General features: G+C 49.1%; 1 protein-coding gene across 1 annotated transcript; it reads right to left on the bottom strand.

The window, feature by feature from the left end:
• Window positions 1–2,367: 2,367 nt before the first annotated feature.
• On the bottom strand, window positions 2,368–5,586 carry LOC123172525 (uncharacterized). Its single transcript, XM_044589481.1, has 2 exons — window positions 4,362–5,586; window positions 2,368–3,902 (listed from the first exon to the last, which is right to left on the bottom strand). Exons 1-2 carry the CDS (start codon window positions 5,517–5,519, stop codon window positions 2,748–2,750), a joined length of 2,313 nt encoding a protein of 770 aa, XP_044445416.1. The 5' UTR covers window positions 5,520–5,586; the 3' UTR covers window positions 2,368–2,747.
• Between the last annotated feature and the right edge of the window lie 10,703 nt (window positions 5,587–16,289).

Here is a 16,289-nt window from a genome sequence, read left to right as displayed (position 1 = left end):
GCGATCGCTTCCAGAGTGGCTTTAATCGAGGGTTCCTTCGATGACCAAGGCCGAGCCACCAACGTAGCTACCACTCTCATCCCTGCAGACCGCCGCTGCCGATCCCCCACGTGATCGGACCGCTGCATCGACATGGATTTTGCAAAATCCTGGTGGTGGCCGTTTTGGTCTTTGTTGTTGCACTGCTGGGGTCACGGTGGCTATCCTGGGCCCTTGTTGCTTATTGCTCAGGACACATAGTTCATCAATAAATCGCTGGACGAAAATGTGTGTCGCTTGGGGGCTCTGGAAGATTCCTTCATGGATGGCCTTTCGGCGAGCATGCCATATTGACCATAAGGTGACCATCATGAGTATGAACTTGTCATGGGGAAGCAATTCCATCAAGGTGAATAACCAATTCTTGGCATTGGGCTCTGTTGTTGCTGTGATTTTATGTGTTACCGCTTCGTCTGTCAAAGCCCATATGCTCCGTGAGGATGAGCATTCCAACAGCGAGTGGCGCCACGAATCTTGAACTCCACACAAGCCACACTGTCTCTAATCTGTCATATGCCGATGTGCACGGACATCATTTGTTGGCAGAGACTGTTTTGAGAGTCTCCATAGGAACATGCGGATCTTACCCGGGACGTTAGTTTTCCAAAGAGATTTCCATGATCCCTCCGCTGCTCTAGAACTTGACGGACCTGCCGTTCCTTCTAACCAAGCCTCCCTCCTCTGTCTTGTTCCTACCAGCATGTTGTAAGCAAATTTAACAGAGAAGTTCCCTTTTTTGTCATAGTGTCAGGCCCAAAAATCTGGCATATTACAAGTGCATAGCGGGATACCTAGTATTACTTGAGCATCCATTGGCATAAACGTCGCTGTGACAAGTTCCTTATTCCATGCTGCTGTAGTGGGTTCTATGAGTTCCGAGACCATGATGGGGCGGTAGGTTGTTAAACATCCGTATGGTCAAAGCATTGCATCACGTGGTAGCCAGTTGTGTTCCCATATGTTTGTAGATGCCCCGTTGTCAATTCGTTTAATCAATCCTTGCTTAAGAGTGTCACGTGCTTCAATATTGCTCTCCAGACTTGGCTAGGGTGATTCCCCAATTCTCCCGAAAGGAAATCAATGGTTGGAGAGTAGATACTTTTCAATAAGCGGGCGCTTAGTGTCTCCGAATTCTGCAGTATGCGCCAGGCCTGCCTGGCTAGCATGGCCAAGTTGAACAACTCAAAGTCTTTGAAACCGAGTCCCCCCATTCCCTTCGGCTGTGTCATCAATTTCCAAGAAACCCAGTGTGGCTTCCCCCCATTCCCTCATTGCTTCCCCACCAGAACTTTCTGATAAGCATATTCAAGTGTTCACACAACCCTCTTGGCAGCTTAAAACACGACATAGAGAAAACTAGCACAGCTTGAGCGACTGATTTCACTAACACCTCCTTGCCTGCTGATGATAGGGTACTCTCTATCCATCCTTGGACCTTGCTCCATAGCCGGTCTTTTAAGTACTTGAAAGCACCATTCTTCGAGCTACAAATGTCTGATGGCATACCCAAATACTTTTCGTTTAGCGTTTCATTCGGGACATTTAAAATGTCCTTTATATCATGTCTCCCTGTGTCCGGCACCCCCTTGCTGAAATAAATTGAAGATTTTGAGTAGTTGATGCGCTGTCTCGTCGCCTGACAATAAGTATCCAGCACATGGTACACCTCATTAGCTCCCACACCATTTGCCTTGAAAAACATCTGGTTGTCATCAGCAAAAAGAAGATGGTTCACTGGTGGCGCTGTGGGTGCTACCTGTAGACCATGCAGACTGTGCAGGTGTTCGCTGGACAAGAGCGACAAATACTATTCGCAGCCTCTTCGTCGCCTTAGAACTGTCTTTTTCCAGCCCAGCAACAAATGGAAATCAACAACCCAGCCCACTCGATCGCCAACCTAGCTGGGTCTAGACACTGCAGCGACAGCGCAGGGACGGAGGGAGTAGATGCGTGCGTGCGGGAGCTAGCATGCTAGATGAAAAAAGAACTATTGGCAGGGCAGGCTGTACGGAGAAAGCACACGGAAAACAAACATACGTGACAATAGGGTGTGTCTACAACTCGCTTGACTAAGATTTAACGTGGTCTCAGTCGAGTGATGTCAGCGTGGTTTTTTTGCTACAAGCGGCACGGCTGGATGCTGCAAACGGCGCCGAAAAATGTTGCGTTGGTATTGCATGAAACAATAATAAATGCTACAACCATTCTAACTGGAATGCTGCAACCATCAACGAAAGATGTTACAACTGATGAGATGACGTGCTACAAACCGATGAGACAGGACATGCTACAACCAGCAAGACGGATGTTGCAATCGGTATGAAAAAATGTTGCAAACGATGACATTAAATGCTGCATGGTCGACAGAGACATGGTTAAATCTCAGTGTACTGATTTTTAACAGGCGCGATGACAATAATAATAAAGCAAACTTGATGTGAAATAAGAATGTCACATCTAGATGAGATGAGGCTTAGACAGACTCATTTTATTAATTGCATGGGTGCGTACCTCATGCATGGGAAAGAAAACTGCTAGCTGGATGCATGCGTGCATGCATGAAGCTACGACAAGAGAAGAGAGTTGGACGTGGAGTAGTACAAGTGAAGTATGGCCAGAAGAAGAAGCGCGCGTGATTTGTAGCTAGGCAGATGGAAACGAAACGGCCGGAGAGGGAGAGTGATGGACCGGGCGCTGATGATTCATAATCAGCAGGACCTCTTGTCTATGATGAGGTGGCCGGTCATGTGCCAGCCCTCCTTCTCGCCAAGTTGGCCGCGCGCGTACGGGCACCGTGGCGGGATGTACGGGACTCTCTCCAGCATCTTCCACCTGGCGTTGGGGTCTTGCTGGCCGTCGGTGTGGGGCGACCACGTAGGCGTGGAGTACTCGTAGCGGCTGTGCGTGACCCGGTGGTACTTGTGGATGTCCTTGTTCTTGGCCATGTTCTCCCTGTCGAGGAGCTCCACGGAGAAGATGTCGCCGTAGGGCCTGACCGAGTGCATGAAGTGCGGCATGGAGATGGGGTCGACGGAGACGGCGGCGAGGTCGGCGGTGAAGACGATGCTCATCATGTCCGGGCTGAACACGGGGTGGTTCACGTGTCCTGCGATGGTGGGCGCGCTGTGGATCACCCGCACCGGCACCGGCACCGGCACCACGCCCATGTCCTTGGCGTTCACCAGGTAGACAGAGAAGTAGCCCGAGTCCAAGCCGTGGTCCGAAACGGGCGCGCCGCCCGGCTTACCGCGGCTCGAGGAGAAGACGATCCAGTCGCAGCCTTCCCTGGGTGACCAGCTGCAGTGGGTGTCTGTCCATGGCCCATCGGTGAGCTGGTCCACGCCGGCGTGCTCCCCCTTCTCGGCGTCTATGATGAAGAGGTTCTTGTCCTCCCTCTTCCCTCCATGGACCCTGTCCCTGCTGGAGCGGAACACGAGCTTGGTCCCCTCCGGGTTGGTGGACGGGAAGGCGCAGTTGTACTTGTGGTCGGTGAGGGGGAACGACTCCTGCTCCTCGTCCTCGGGGTCCAGCTTGGTGGACACGTTGGGGATCCTGATGATCTGCACCGGCTTCTCGATGCTGAAAGCTGGGCCTTCGCAGACGTAGAGCGTGTCCAGCTCGTCCTTCTGGTTCCACGACGTGGAGAAGACGCTCTTGTTGGACTTGGCCTTGTAGACAACGCGCGGGGCGGCTTCGCTGTCGGCCTCCACCAGCCACACGGCCTGGAACTCGTTGTCCACGAAGGCCAGCTTCTTGCCGTTCTTGGAGATGGACGGGAACACGCCCGTCACCCTATACAGCCCGACCTCCGGTTCCTCCGACTGCACCTTGTCGAACCTCTTCTCGATGCTTTTCTGCTCACCCTATATATATATACAGATCGTGTTCGGTTAGCTAATTTTGCTTACTTTTTTGAACTACTAGCTAGCTAGCTTCAGTAATGCATGCATGCACAGATAATTAATACTAATAGAGAGTTACCACGTGACACCGTGTGGTAAGCAATCCAGACAATTAAAAAAAACTAATAAAAAGTTAGGTTAATTGATTAGCTAGATAGACGCCATAGAGATGGATTGACACAATATATATAATCAAGCAAGCAATTAGGAGTGAAGTAAATACGTATTGTACTAAATAAGTACTCCCTCCGTTTCTAAATAATTGTCTTTCTAGAGATTTCAATAAGTGACTACATACGGAGCAAAATGAGTGAATCTACACTCTAAAACATGTCTACATACATCCGTATGTTGTAGTTCATTTGAGATGGCTAGAAAGACAATTATTTAGGAACGGAGGGAGTATATACTAGGACGTACTTGCGGAGTGAGCTTGTCGGTTCTGCAGCGGTGGTAGCCGATGCGTCTGCCGCCATCGAGCACGAAGGGGTTGTAGTGGTCTCCCAACGGCCTCATCCTCTGGGTGATCTGCACAGAGCACCAAGGGGTGGTCGTGTCGAAGATCTCCACGTGCCGGTACTGATCCATCACGCGCTCCACCTCCATTTCGACTTGCTTGGATTTCTGTCGGACGGTCGCCACGGCCACTCTGGTCTCGCTGATGGCCGCCGGAGTCATGGCGTCGATGCCCACCGGGGTGACCCGCTCTTCCTTGTGAGCCGCGAGGTCGTATCGGAACACGGCCCAGTCTGCGGTGTTGGTGGGCGGCGTCTTGTCGAACCCTCGGTGGAAGAAGATGACGTTGTCGCTGCCCCAGGTCGGCCAGCCGGCGTCCTTGATCACACGCCTGCGGCCATCGCCCCCCAGCCCTCGCCAGTGCACCTCCATGATCACGATGTCAGTCTTGAGGTTCTCGATCTCGCCGTTCCACTCGCTCTTCTGGAAGTTGGCCACCGCCACCATCTTCCCGGACGGCGACACGGCCGGGCTCAGATCGTACTGGCCCTGTGGAGTGAGGCGCTCGGTCTTGCCGTCGGCAAGGTCGGTCCTGTAGACCACGGTCCACGGGGTGCGCCGGGCTTTTACCTCCTCCTTGGTGGACACGTAGACGAGTGAGTGGCCCACGGTGACGCCATCCACCATGTAGCCGCCGGCGATGCAGCCGCTGTCCTCCATGCGCACGCCTAAATCGTCCAAGCCATAGATGTCGCCCAGCAGGCTCAGCACCTTCACCTTGCCCCCGGTAGAGCGGCGCAGAGCTAGGTGCAGCGTCTCAAGGCCGCGGTCCCTCTCGGAGACGAAAACCATGCCGGTGACGTGGCCCGTGTCCACGTCCTCCAGGGTGGCGCCGCAGTCGGAGGCCAGCTCGGGGTTCTTCTTGCCCAGGAAACCCAGGATCTCCTTGAGCGCCGCCGGCGGGACGGGCCGGCCGTTCTGGTTGTATGACGCGTCGTCGGTGAGGAGAAGCTCGTCCTCGGCAGATGACGGCGGCGGATCAGCCGGGCAGGAGAAGATGTCCAGGGGCACAGGTGGCCTGTAGGTCCCGAAGAAGAAGATGCTGCCGCGGCTCTCCCCCATTGGTATATTATATGGAGTAGTATGTAGTGAAAGAAACAAAGAAGAAAGTGTCGCTACTTGTGATTGTGTGTGGTTGGATGATATAGTCCCTCCTCTCGGATGGCTGATTTATTTATAGTTGGATCCAGTGATCGTTTCAAGACTAGCTACTCCAGCTTGCTTTCAGTGCAGCATCCTCGACGTCACCGACTGTACGTCATCATTTCAAAACTTAAGATGGGTGATCCATCCATGTTAGTATCTCCGTCTCGTTTACTATTCCCATCTTATTTTGGGTTCAATTTTGACCATATATTTAACCAGCAAGATGTTAATACATGTCGTCGAAAATTATGTTGTTGGATTCGTATTTGAATGTAGTTTTTGTTGATATTATTTTTTTCAACAAATAACATTTATGTTGTTAGTTAAAATCATTGTTAAAATATGTCCCACTATACGATGAGGACTAGTAAATCAGAATGGAGGTAGTAGCATTTTAGGTACATGACTACGGTGGCGGGTTCGCTGCCCCTATGGTCTCTGTCTTCACTGGTACCGACCGTCCGCCCAGAGACACCTTTGGCTCATATTGGCCAATCCCCTTCGACGTAGCAGCCGCCACCCCGTTCTTCTCTAACTGACGAGCTCAACGTCTAAGGGCATGCGTGGACAGGTTGCACGCAATTGGGACCCTATTTGTTCGAAAAGGAGGAATACCCCTGCCCTCTGCATCAAAGCGACGCATACATTCATTTTATTATATTATTGCACGGAACCCAAAAATACAGATGCATGGATCAATCCAAAGCCATCTTCCTGGCAGCTATTGTCGCTACACCAACAACCTTGATGACGTGCCCTGACCGCATATCAACACACTACATATATTCTAGTGGCCTCAACAAGCCACCCGATGGCAGACCAAGAGAATCAACGGTTCTAGCTAGACCCTCTGCACGCAACTCTAGGATCAACAACCACCATCTTTCGTTGTCCCACCTTCAGGAGTGACCAACGTATCCACCTCGTCGGGCCATACTATCATCGATGTCACCGCGACGCCACACGACAAAACCATCATGCGCGTATCCATCCACACGCGCCCGTCGGCGAATCTCAGTTGCGCCATGCCGCCGAGTTCCACCCTCGACCTTGCGGTAGATGTAACACCGCTCCTCCTCTTGTGCCCTCCAGCCAGCACTTGCTCCAAAGCTATACCCCAAGAGGGAGACTGAAGGCGTCGTCATCATCTGATCCGGTAGACGTAGATCTTGGGTTTCCCCCAGAACATCCTGATCGAGTTGACGTGACTTGCAACAATGATTGCTCGAGAACAAAACGACATTAGAGATTCCGCCATCATCCACCAAGACCTCAATCAGGCACAATTTTCACCGGAAGTCGAGTTGTCCCGATCTCGCAGCTGGTTGAAACCGCGCGTGCCTCGCCATGAAGAAGTATGCCGCCGCCGGTACTCCGGCAGAGATCCTCCATCCCCTCTTTTGACATAGGCATAGTGACTGTCCTTTTTTTACTCCACTGGTGCTGATATGCCAGCTTTTATCTTTTTTTTAGACTGTGTTTGGCAGTATGCATCATAACTATGCAAAGGTCGGGTATTATTCATCATCATTTGTATTCACTTGATGCTACATTCTGAGTTAATAAAAGCGCCATTTAGAGAGAGAGAGAGAGAGAGAGAGAGAGAGAGAGAGAGAGAGAGAGAGTACACCTGACTAGTTCTGCTAGCTCGATAATCATACATCTACATAACCAGCTACGAAAACCTACGTAAACTGCCTATCTAATCTTCTCGCCCCCCTTGATTTTCAGGGGGTGGGCCCCGTCCCCCCTAATGATCCACTAATGATGCTCCACGTCGCTATTTACGAAAGCACGTAACACATAATTTGTAGGTTAGCTAAAAGTTAGTGACCTTGGTTAGGTTTCTCTTTCAGTTCCGTGACAGCTGAGAAAGAGTAATTTCATGGAGTTTTGCCATAGCACTATATATGGATCTATTTCCCTCCTATTTCTCCCCCTCAATTTTTATCCTCATCCTATAATACCCCCTAGCTTCAACCTGGGTCTCTATGTTGCACCGGAGGGGAAGTTTTTCAGTCGAATGTTTAGCTGCAAAGTGTTGAAGAAGATAGAAGGTAAGAACATCTACTACCGCATACACCTAATCAGGCCCCTCAAACGTCTGTGGACGCGCCGTGGGCGTCCACGGACAGTGACCGGTCATGCCTTCAAAAAAATTTCCACAGCTAAGTCCCCACTTTTCCCCATTACATCTGGTCATATGCATGTGATTGATGGAGATGAAAAAATAAAAAAAAGAGAAAAACTAAAAAAAAAGAGAAAAGATGATCCGTGGTCGGCCAAATCCTATGTGACGGACGCAGGTCCATTGACGGGACACGTCCGGACATTTCTCGTATTGCCCCCATATATGAGAAGTGCCGAACGGCCTGGGTGTTTTAGAAGGCTTTGAGGGGTTCAGTTGAGTCAATATTTTTTTCTTCTCCCTCTTCTCTGATCAATGGTCGTGTGTCCGTTTGATCAATTTGGAGAGTACGGCCGTAGATGCTCTAAGTCATGCCAACCACGATCTAATCTAACTGTCCGAGCACGTACGTACAATCTGGGGTCATGCATATCGTTTGTGTTGTGATGATATAACTACTCTTGACCTAAAGGTTGATATATATTAGGGCGGTTGTGTGTGAACGGTCAAGACAGGCATGCATTCATGACCGCAAACAACGACCGACACGATGATGACTTGCTGGATGGAGAAAGCTAGCGATATGCAAATCCAAATTCCATGCATTTCTCACCAGTGCAAACCAAACGAGAGAGAGAAAGTTTCTTTTAGAGCACATGTAGCTATGCCGCATCACCGGATTAATTACATGCATGCCTCCTTCAGTCCATCAATAGTTCCCTTCTTATGAACGTAGAGTATTTGCTCATGAGCTCAAATGCTCCATGATGAGCAGTAAAATTGGAAAAAAAATAGTGAAAAAATATTAAATTCTAAATTTGTTTTTTGTTAAACTTCGCCAAATGTTTTCTATGCTTGTACAATTTCAGCACGAAGTGACATTCCTGGAAGTCGTGGTAAAACAAAACAAAATCCATGTTCCCAAAAATGCTAGTTTTGAAAATATTTTGAGTGCTAATTTTACTTTTTCTGCCATGATTTCCACAAATGTCATTTCGTTCTGAAAATTCGCAAACATATAAAAAAATTGTCAAAGTTTAACACGAAAAAAATTCAGAACTTTTTGAATTTGTTTACTATTTTTTTTGATTTTATTGTTCATCGGGGTGCATTTGTGCTAGGGATCAGAATATAACCGTTGCCTTCTGATGCGCTACTATGAAATTATTTTTTATATGTCCATTTCAACCGGCAACTGAGGGCACGTATGATGAATTTAGATAGTTTGTATTTAGGAGTGTCACAGTTGTTTGGTCCACCTAAAATAACAAATTGTATTGTACTCTAGCATCTGGGTTAAAGAATACGAAAACACTAACGCCCACACGTGTGGTCGTTAGCCAACTCGCCCACACGCCTTCATCACCATCCAACGCCTTTTGCACGAATCTTGGCATGAAAAGGCTGTTTTTGTGTGCCACGTAGGACAACTCGTGCGTGTGGCGTGTGAGGGAGTTCGCCCGCATGCCGGTTTTCTCTCCGCGGTCAACGGTTGCCAGTTGGGGCGTGCGATGGAACTGCTGTCGCGCCCGCACGCCGCACACCACCTCTGTTCCCCGTCTTTCACGAGTGCCCATTCTCTCACTCTCCCACACCCAAGCTATCATTTGCCATGTTTTTGAAGGATACATGGCAACTATCCTATTTTGTGATTGTAAGCAGATGACAACTCTCTTTTACCCGAACATGTTATTTATTGCCACGTCTGTTTGTAGCGCTACATGGCAATTGTCTAGTGTTAGTAGGTGGCAACTCCTAAAGATACCACCGTCGCCCACATGCCCGTCTCCTCTCTCACACACCAAAAGCTATCAGTTGCCATGTGTTTTTGCAGGGGTACATGGCAACTGCCCTAGCGTGCTTGTAAGCAGATGGCAACTCTCTCTTTTACCCGGAACATGTTTTTTGCCATGTTTTTTAGTGCTACATGGCAACTGTCCAGTGTTAGTAGGTGGCAACCCCTAAAGTTTTTCAAATCATGGTTACCGTAGTAGACCAGACCATACATGGCAACAGCTGCAGTTGCCCAAAAATGGCATCCGACACTTGACCTAAGATAGCAACTGCAGTTGAGCAACCATGACAACTGTAGTTGTCCGACATGGCAATTGTAGTTCAGCAACATGGCAACTGCAGTTCAGCAACATGGCAACATGGCAACTGAAGAGGGTCCGGACCATGGCAATCGCGGCGGGACGCGTGGTTACTGCCACACGGGGCGTGTGGCTCGCAGGCGGGGAGGGGCGACGGCCGAGACGGGGTCGTGCGGGCCACGTGCTCGCTCGCCCGGACGTGCTCGTGTGGGGCGATCGCGCTGCACCGAACGTGCGGGCTGTGGAGTGGTGCGCCCGAACGCCGTCGTGCGGGCGGGGTTGTCTCCGTGCCACACAGGGCGCGCGGCACAACTACCCGATACACCACATGTGTGGCAGTTATCGGCGTCCAAAGAATATTGACGCTTTGTAGATCAAAGTTTCGAACATCTACGACGAAGGATTGAATGGCTATCATGCAATCGTTTACTTCATGTGGCATAAAGCTTGTCAAACATCCATTGCAGAAATATACGATGAAGATAGAAGTTTCTACAAATATCCATTGGAACGTGTGGGTCATCTAGTTTTCCAAACATACACGTACAATCTAGGTTCATGCATACCAATGAATATTGTGACATAATAACTCTTGGCCAGCCGGTTAACAAATACATTGTCTATGTGTGAACGATCAAGACGGGCATGCATTCAAGATCAGGTACAACCACCGAGACGATGAGGACTTGATGGATGCAGAAGATAGCACCTTATTTGACACAGCACCAACCTCACCACTTGCACTACTAGACAAAGATGAAACACTAATACCTTTGGACCAATAGGGAGAGAAAAGGGAGCCCACCCCCCTCCTCCAGCCGTCGGAGCAGCGGACAGAGAGGGATGGAGATAACCGCGCTCGTTGGCGCCCAAACAAGGCAAGAACTGCCGCCTCTCTATCACAAGGTGAAGAGAGTGAAGTGGTTGGATGGACGCGCTTGAGATCTCTTCAAGAAACATGGTCCAATTTGACATAGCCCAAATGTTGATGTGTTGGTTTCGCTTGTGGTTGCCCAGGCGAACAGAAAGCGATCCATTTGTGCCGGCCAGATCCGCGCCGTTCTCTTCTCCAGACGGCCTCACTATCGACATGGGAGGAGAGGAAACTGGTCTGGCCAGGTGGACCTGTGTACGGTAGGGTAGTTTCTTCTAGCCTAGTTGTGTAGTTTCTGCCATCCATCTCTTTGACTCCAGTGGTGGCGATAGGGGCAAACAATGATTCACCACATGAAGATGAAGTTCTTGTTGTCTTTGTTAGTGGATATGGGTGCCTGGCTATTCCGGCTTGCTGCTGATCTTCAGATCTATTGGATTTCGCCGGTGGTAGTGTCTGAACGTGCTCGAGACCTATCAAGCCGGCGCATGTGGTGATGCGTTGTTGATCCATCATTCCAGTGTGCTGGTCTGTTTGGATCGAAGGTGAAGACTTCCCATCTGTCATTAATCTGTGCGCTCATTCAAGGTTTCCTTCCTGCTCTGGGAGGGAGTGGCGGCGACATCAGCATGTCCTCATCTCGCGCTGGTATGTGTGGTGAATCTGTTTCCAGGGACCTATTTGTAATTTCATTTCTCTATGGAGTGAGTTGTACCATAACTTAATTTCAATATAAGTATGGGCCCTATTCGCAAAAAACTTGGTCCAATTTTAGGCTGCTTTGGAGCCAAAGGAAGCCTGTAAGGGCATCTCCAGCCGTTGGCCCCCCAGGGGGCGTCTAAAAGTGCCGCCTGGGGGTGAGCCGGCGCAAAAAATGGCCCTGGGGGCGAGTCGGCCCCCAGGGCCGCCCCCAGGCGCGAATTAAAAAATAAAAAAAAGAAAGTTCGGCGAAGTTATGATAAAACTAGTTAAATTTCGGCCAAACATGGCAAATTTCGGCGAAATTCGTTCAAACATTACATTAACCTAATCTAAAAAAAAGAAAGGGGGAAGTCATCGCCGCCGTCGCCGCCATCGTCGTCGTCAGCCTTCTCCTCCTTGACGCGGGCGCCCCTGCTGGACCCCTGCCCGGCGTCGCCATGGCGAACAGGCGGCGGCGCGTAGTCGTCGTCGTCGCTGTCGCACAAGACGACGACCCCGCCTTCCTCGCGGCCGCGTCGGCGCTCCTCGAAGCGGCATAGGGCGGCGCGCTGGCGCTCCTTCTCCTTCTTGCGGCGCGCCTTCTCCATCGCAATGGAGTCCTGGCGCGCCCATTCGAGGGCGGCGTCGTCGTCGTCGGCGAACTCGGCCTTCACCGGCGCCAGGCCCGGCTCCGTCTTCACCGGCGCCAGCCCCGGCTCCGTCTTCGGCTTGACGAAGCGCGGAGGAGCCGACGAGGGGGCGCGCCGGCCGCCCTCGTTGATGACGATGCCGGCGTTGTGAGTGCGCCGGCCGAGCGGCGTCTCCGCCGCGGGCTCGGCCTTGACGCCGAGCAGCGCCGGAGAGCCGGAGGAGTGGGAAGAAGAACGGGAGGAGGAGGAGGAAGAAGAGGATGCGCCGAACCTTCTTGGAGCCCATGGCCCGGCGCGTCGGTGCTGCGCCGGGGCGGCCACCCTCGCCGGGGGTACGCCAACGGCGGGTCGTTGCCGCCCTCGAGGTACGTGAGCACGCCCTCGAGTGTGCGGCCGGGGACGCCCCACCAGAGGTAGCGTCCCTCGCTGTTCTGCCGGCTGCCGACCACCGGCACGCCGTTGGTGGACGCCAAGCGCTGCTGTTGGCGGCGCTCAAAATACGCCGCCCAGGCCGCGTGGTTGTCGGCGGCGTACTGGGGGAGGGAGAGCTCGGCATCGGTGAGGGACGCGCGCACGATGTCGACCTCCTCGACGAAGTACCTCGGGTCCGCCGCGGCGTCGGGCAACGGGGGAATGGGCACTCCCCCGGCGCTGAGTCTCCACCCCGTCGGCCCGGCGCACATGTCCGGCGGCGCCGGGATGTTCGCCTAGAACAAGAGCCACGACTCCTGTTTGCGCAGCGAACGGCGGCCAAAACCGTTGGCCACCGCCGTATCTCCGGGGGAAGTGCTCTGCCATGGCGAAGGAGGGGCTGGGCGGGCTCGGAAGAGGTAGAGGGAGGGGCTGGGCGGCGGCGCTCGAGGAGAGAGGAAGGGCTGGACGGCGGCGAGGGGCGGGGCTGGTGTGGGCGCAGGTGAGCGGAGGCCGCCGGCTTTTATGGCCGGGCCGCGCCGTGTGTACGCGAGCGAGGGAGTGGAGGCGTCGGCGCGCCGTCCCGTGAACGCGCCGCCCGTGAGGAATCAATGGCAAGGCTGACCGGCGGCAGCCTTGCCATTGATTCCCCGCGGGAACCGAGGCCGTTGGGGGAAGACGAGGCGCCGAGTTGCTGACGCGGCTGGCCCGCGTCTGTTTCGCGCCAAAACAGCTCGCCCCGGCCCCCCGGGGCCCCCCAGCGCGCTGGGTTCGGCCTGGGTCCGCCGACGCTATTTTCGGCCCAAGCCGGCGAAAATCAGGCTCCTGGGGGCGCGACTGGGCCGTTTTTTCGGCGCCGACGCGAAAAAATCGCCTGGGGAGGCCTTCCTGGGGGCGCGGCTGGAGATGCCCTAAGAGAAATGGAAGGAGACCGTTTCATAGGATTAAATATCTTTTATGTGTTTGGAACAGAGGAAAAAGCAACCGTGGAACATAGGAAAGTTTGCAATCCTCCCTTTTCACGGAAAAAGTGAACATTTGGTTCGACCTCTTCTTTTTCTCGTATCTCTGCATAACTTATATGGTTAGGTTCTTTGTGGTGAAACTAGTCCATCAGGTTTTAAGTCTTAGACTTGGCACTGGTGCTCGCATTTTTCTAAATTTATTTTAGATTTTTTGAAGATGTTCGTTTAGTGGAAGAAGACGTTCCCATTGAGTATGAGACGGTTGTGGTGACTTTATCAACCTCGAGATGTTGTATCTCCGAGGTGCTCATAAGGGTACAGTGTGAATGCGTGTGTTCGTACTAGGGTGAGTGTATGGGTGTGTATGTGGGAATTTACGATTTGTACTGTGTTAAAAAATAGAATTTTTTTGGTGTAACCGTGTACTACTAATTTTTTTTCCTCTATACACGCACGAGGGTTGCATACTTTTTTCTCCTATGTCAAGTATTATTAAAATATTCAGCCAATGGTTTTAAAGTCAATGCTTAATAAGTGGTAAAATGAGAATTTCTGATACAACTTTTGAGAAATTCGAAAAATTCATTGTACTAATTTGGTATCTCCTGCAAAACTAAAAATTCCATTATACTAGTTCATGCAAAAAATTGAACCCAAATGATAAGTGCCACACGTGTGACACGAAATAACATGGTCCAAACGCCTTCATTACCTTCTATTTTGCCACATCAAATAGTATGACATCAGCGGGTTTTTTCTAGTTTTTCGGAATTAAAAATGTTTATCTCTTAAAAAAATCTGATTTAAAATGTGTTTTCATCATTAAATCCGTCTCGACTAGATCTTCATAACTAGATTCCATATTAATATGTTTCGACGACTTTTTGGGGGGGACAAAAGTTGCCATAGTGTTTACACTAAAGTTGCAATTTTAAAATTTCATCTATTTTTCTTCTATATTTAAAATTTTAATTTTATTTCAACTACTTCTCACCACAAATTTTATTAATTGACCATGGCAATTTTTAGTAACTAACAACGACAAACTTAATTCATGGATCATGGCAATTTTTAGTAATTTATGATAGCCATTTTAGTTTATAGATCATGGCAATTTTAATATTTTGACCATGGCAATTCTAGTGTTTTGACCATGGAAAATAATTTTTTATATCAGCCATGGCAATTTTTTGTGCATGTATCATGGCAAATTTAAGTAATTCACCATGGCAATTTTAGTTTCTGGTTCATGGCAAATTTGAGTAATGGACCATGCATTTTTAAAGTAATTGACGATGATTTTTTTAATTATGAACAATGTAAAAAATATTTCATGGATCATGGCAGGTGTAGTTTCTTAATTTATTTTTTTATAACATGTCAAAATTTGCTTTAAATATAGAAGAAAAAGTAGTTGAAATATATCATGGTAACTTCAATGTAAACATCATGTCAATTTATGTTAAATAGATATGACAACATTTGACCGCTAAAAAATATCGTCCAAACATATCGATAGTGGATCTAGTTTTGAAGTTCTCGTTGCGACAGATTTAATGGTGAAAACGGATTTTCAATCAAATTTGTCATTTAAGAGATAAAACATTTTAAAGATTGAAAAACCTAAAAGATTTCCGTTGATATCATCAGTTTACTTTCCTGTTTGCATGTATGTGCGAAAAAAAAGGTTGTTGTGTCACAATGGATGGCTAGAAGGGCGTGTGGCGCGACCTACTTCAGCCTATACGTGTGGCACTTATCAGGGTCCAAATTAAAACGCTTTGTGAAATTCAAGATATTAGGAGAGCATCTTCATGGATCACGAAGAAATGGTTCCAGCATGATACTTTTCATTCACTAAAAGTATATGAGTACATATTTGATTACAGAATCTGAAAAAAATTAGTTAGTCACTCATGTATTACTCTTTAATGATGCAATCCATAATCAATATGCTCTGCCTGCATTCGCAAAAGAAAAATGTGCTTTGCCTGCAATCACTCCCTGCCAAGGGACCACTACACCACGGGAGCACTGCATTTATGTTACTAATTCTCCTTCTGTTTTATTTACTTCACATATTAGATTTAGTCAAATTCAAGCTTCGTAAACTTTCATAATGTTTATAGACAAAATATTAACATATACAATAACAAATCAATATCATTAGATTCATTACTGAATGTACTTTCACATCGTATACATTTGTTATGATAAAGGGTTGTATTCTTTTCTATAAACTTGGTCAAACTTTACGAAGGGAGTACACAACGTGTATTGCATCTGAAACTATTTTTTGAACGACAGTTTGATTCATCTCCATGCACCTGTTGCCAGTATTTATATTGCGGGAGGGTAGCAAGTTAGAAAAAAAATCATTGTTCAAACAAGCACGTACAATCTGGGGTCATGCCTATCACTGGATGTTGTCACATAACTACCCTTGCCTTCCCGTTCATTACTACTCCATTAAGAGTATGGTGTATGTGTGTGAACGATCATGACGGGTATGAATTCATGACCAGAACAACTACCGAGACAATGCCAACTTGATGAACGGTGAACATAGCGATCTACAAATCCATATGCATATATCCCGGGACTAATGTGAGCATTAGTCCCGGTTCAAGCGGGTAGGCCGTCGGGAAGGCATTAGCCCCGGTTCAAATGGGGCATTTAGTTGTTTAGCCTTTAATAATAGTTGATAGAATTAGTTTTGCTATATTAAAAAGTAATTGTTTTTGCCACTTTAATAGAGCGTGACTTTGCCTTGGTTAACCTTAGTTGTGACTCTGGCTGAGACGGTGCTAGCAGATGTAGTCGACGGTAGAATTGGATGGACACCATCCAGGACTAAAGGGGTTCAAACTGTACCCCCCCCCCC

Source organism: Triticum aestivum, unplaced genomic scaffold (genome assembly GCF_018294505.1).
Source record: "Triticum aestivum cultivar Chinese Spring unplaced genomic scaffold, IWGSC CS RefSeq v2.1 scaffold22745, whole genome shotgun sequence".
Lineage (NCBI taxonomy): Eukaryota > Viridiplantae > Streptophyta > Magnoliopsida > Poales > Poaceae > Triticum > Triticum aestivum.
This window is presented reverse-complemented; position numbering and strand designations above follow the sequence as displayed.

Bases quoted from the DNA above. Each gene is read 5' to 3' on its own strand.
- LOC123172525 (XM_044589481.1), bottom strand. From the start codon at position 5,519: ATGGGGGAGAGCCGCGGCAGCATCTTCTTCTTCGGGACCTACAGGCCA. The intron at 3,903-4,361 runs GTACGTCCTAGT...ATATATATATAG, and splicing joins CCGACAAGCTCACTCCGCAA to GGTGAGCAGAAAAGCATCGA.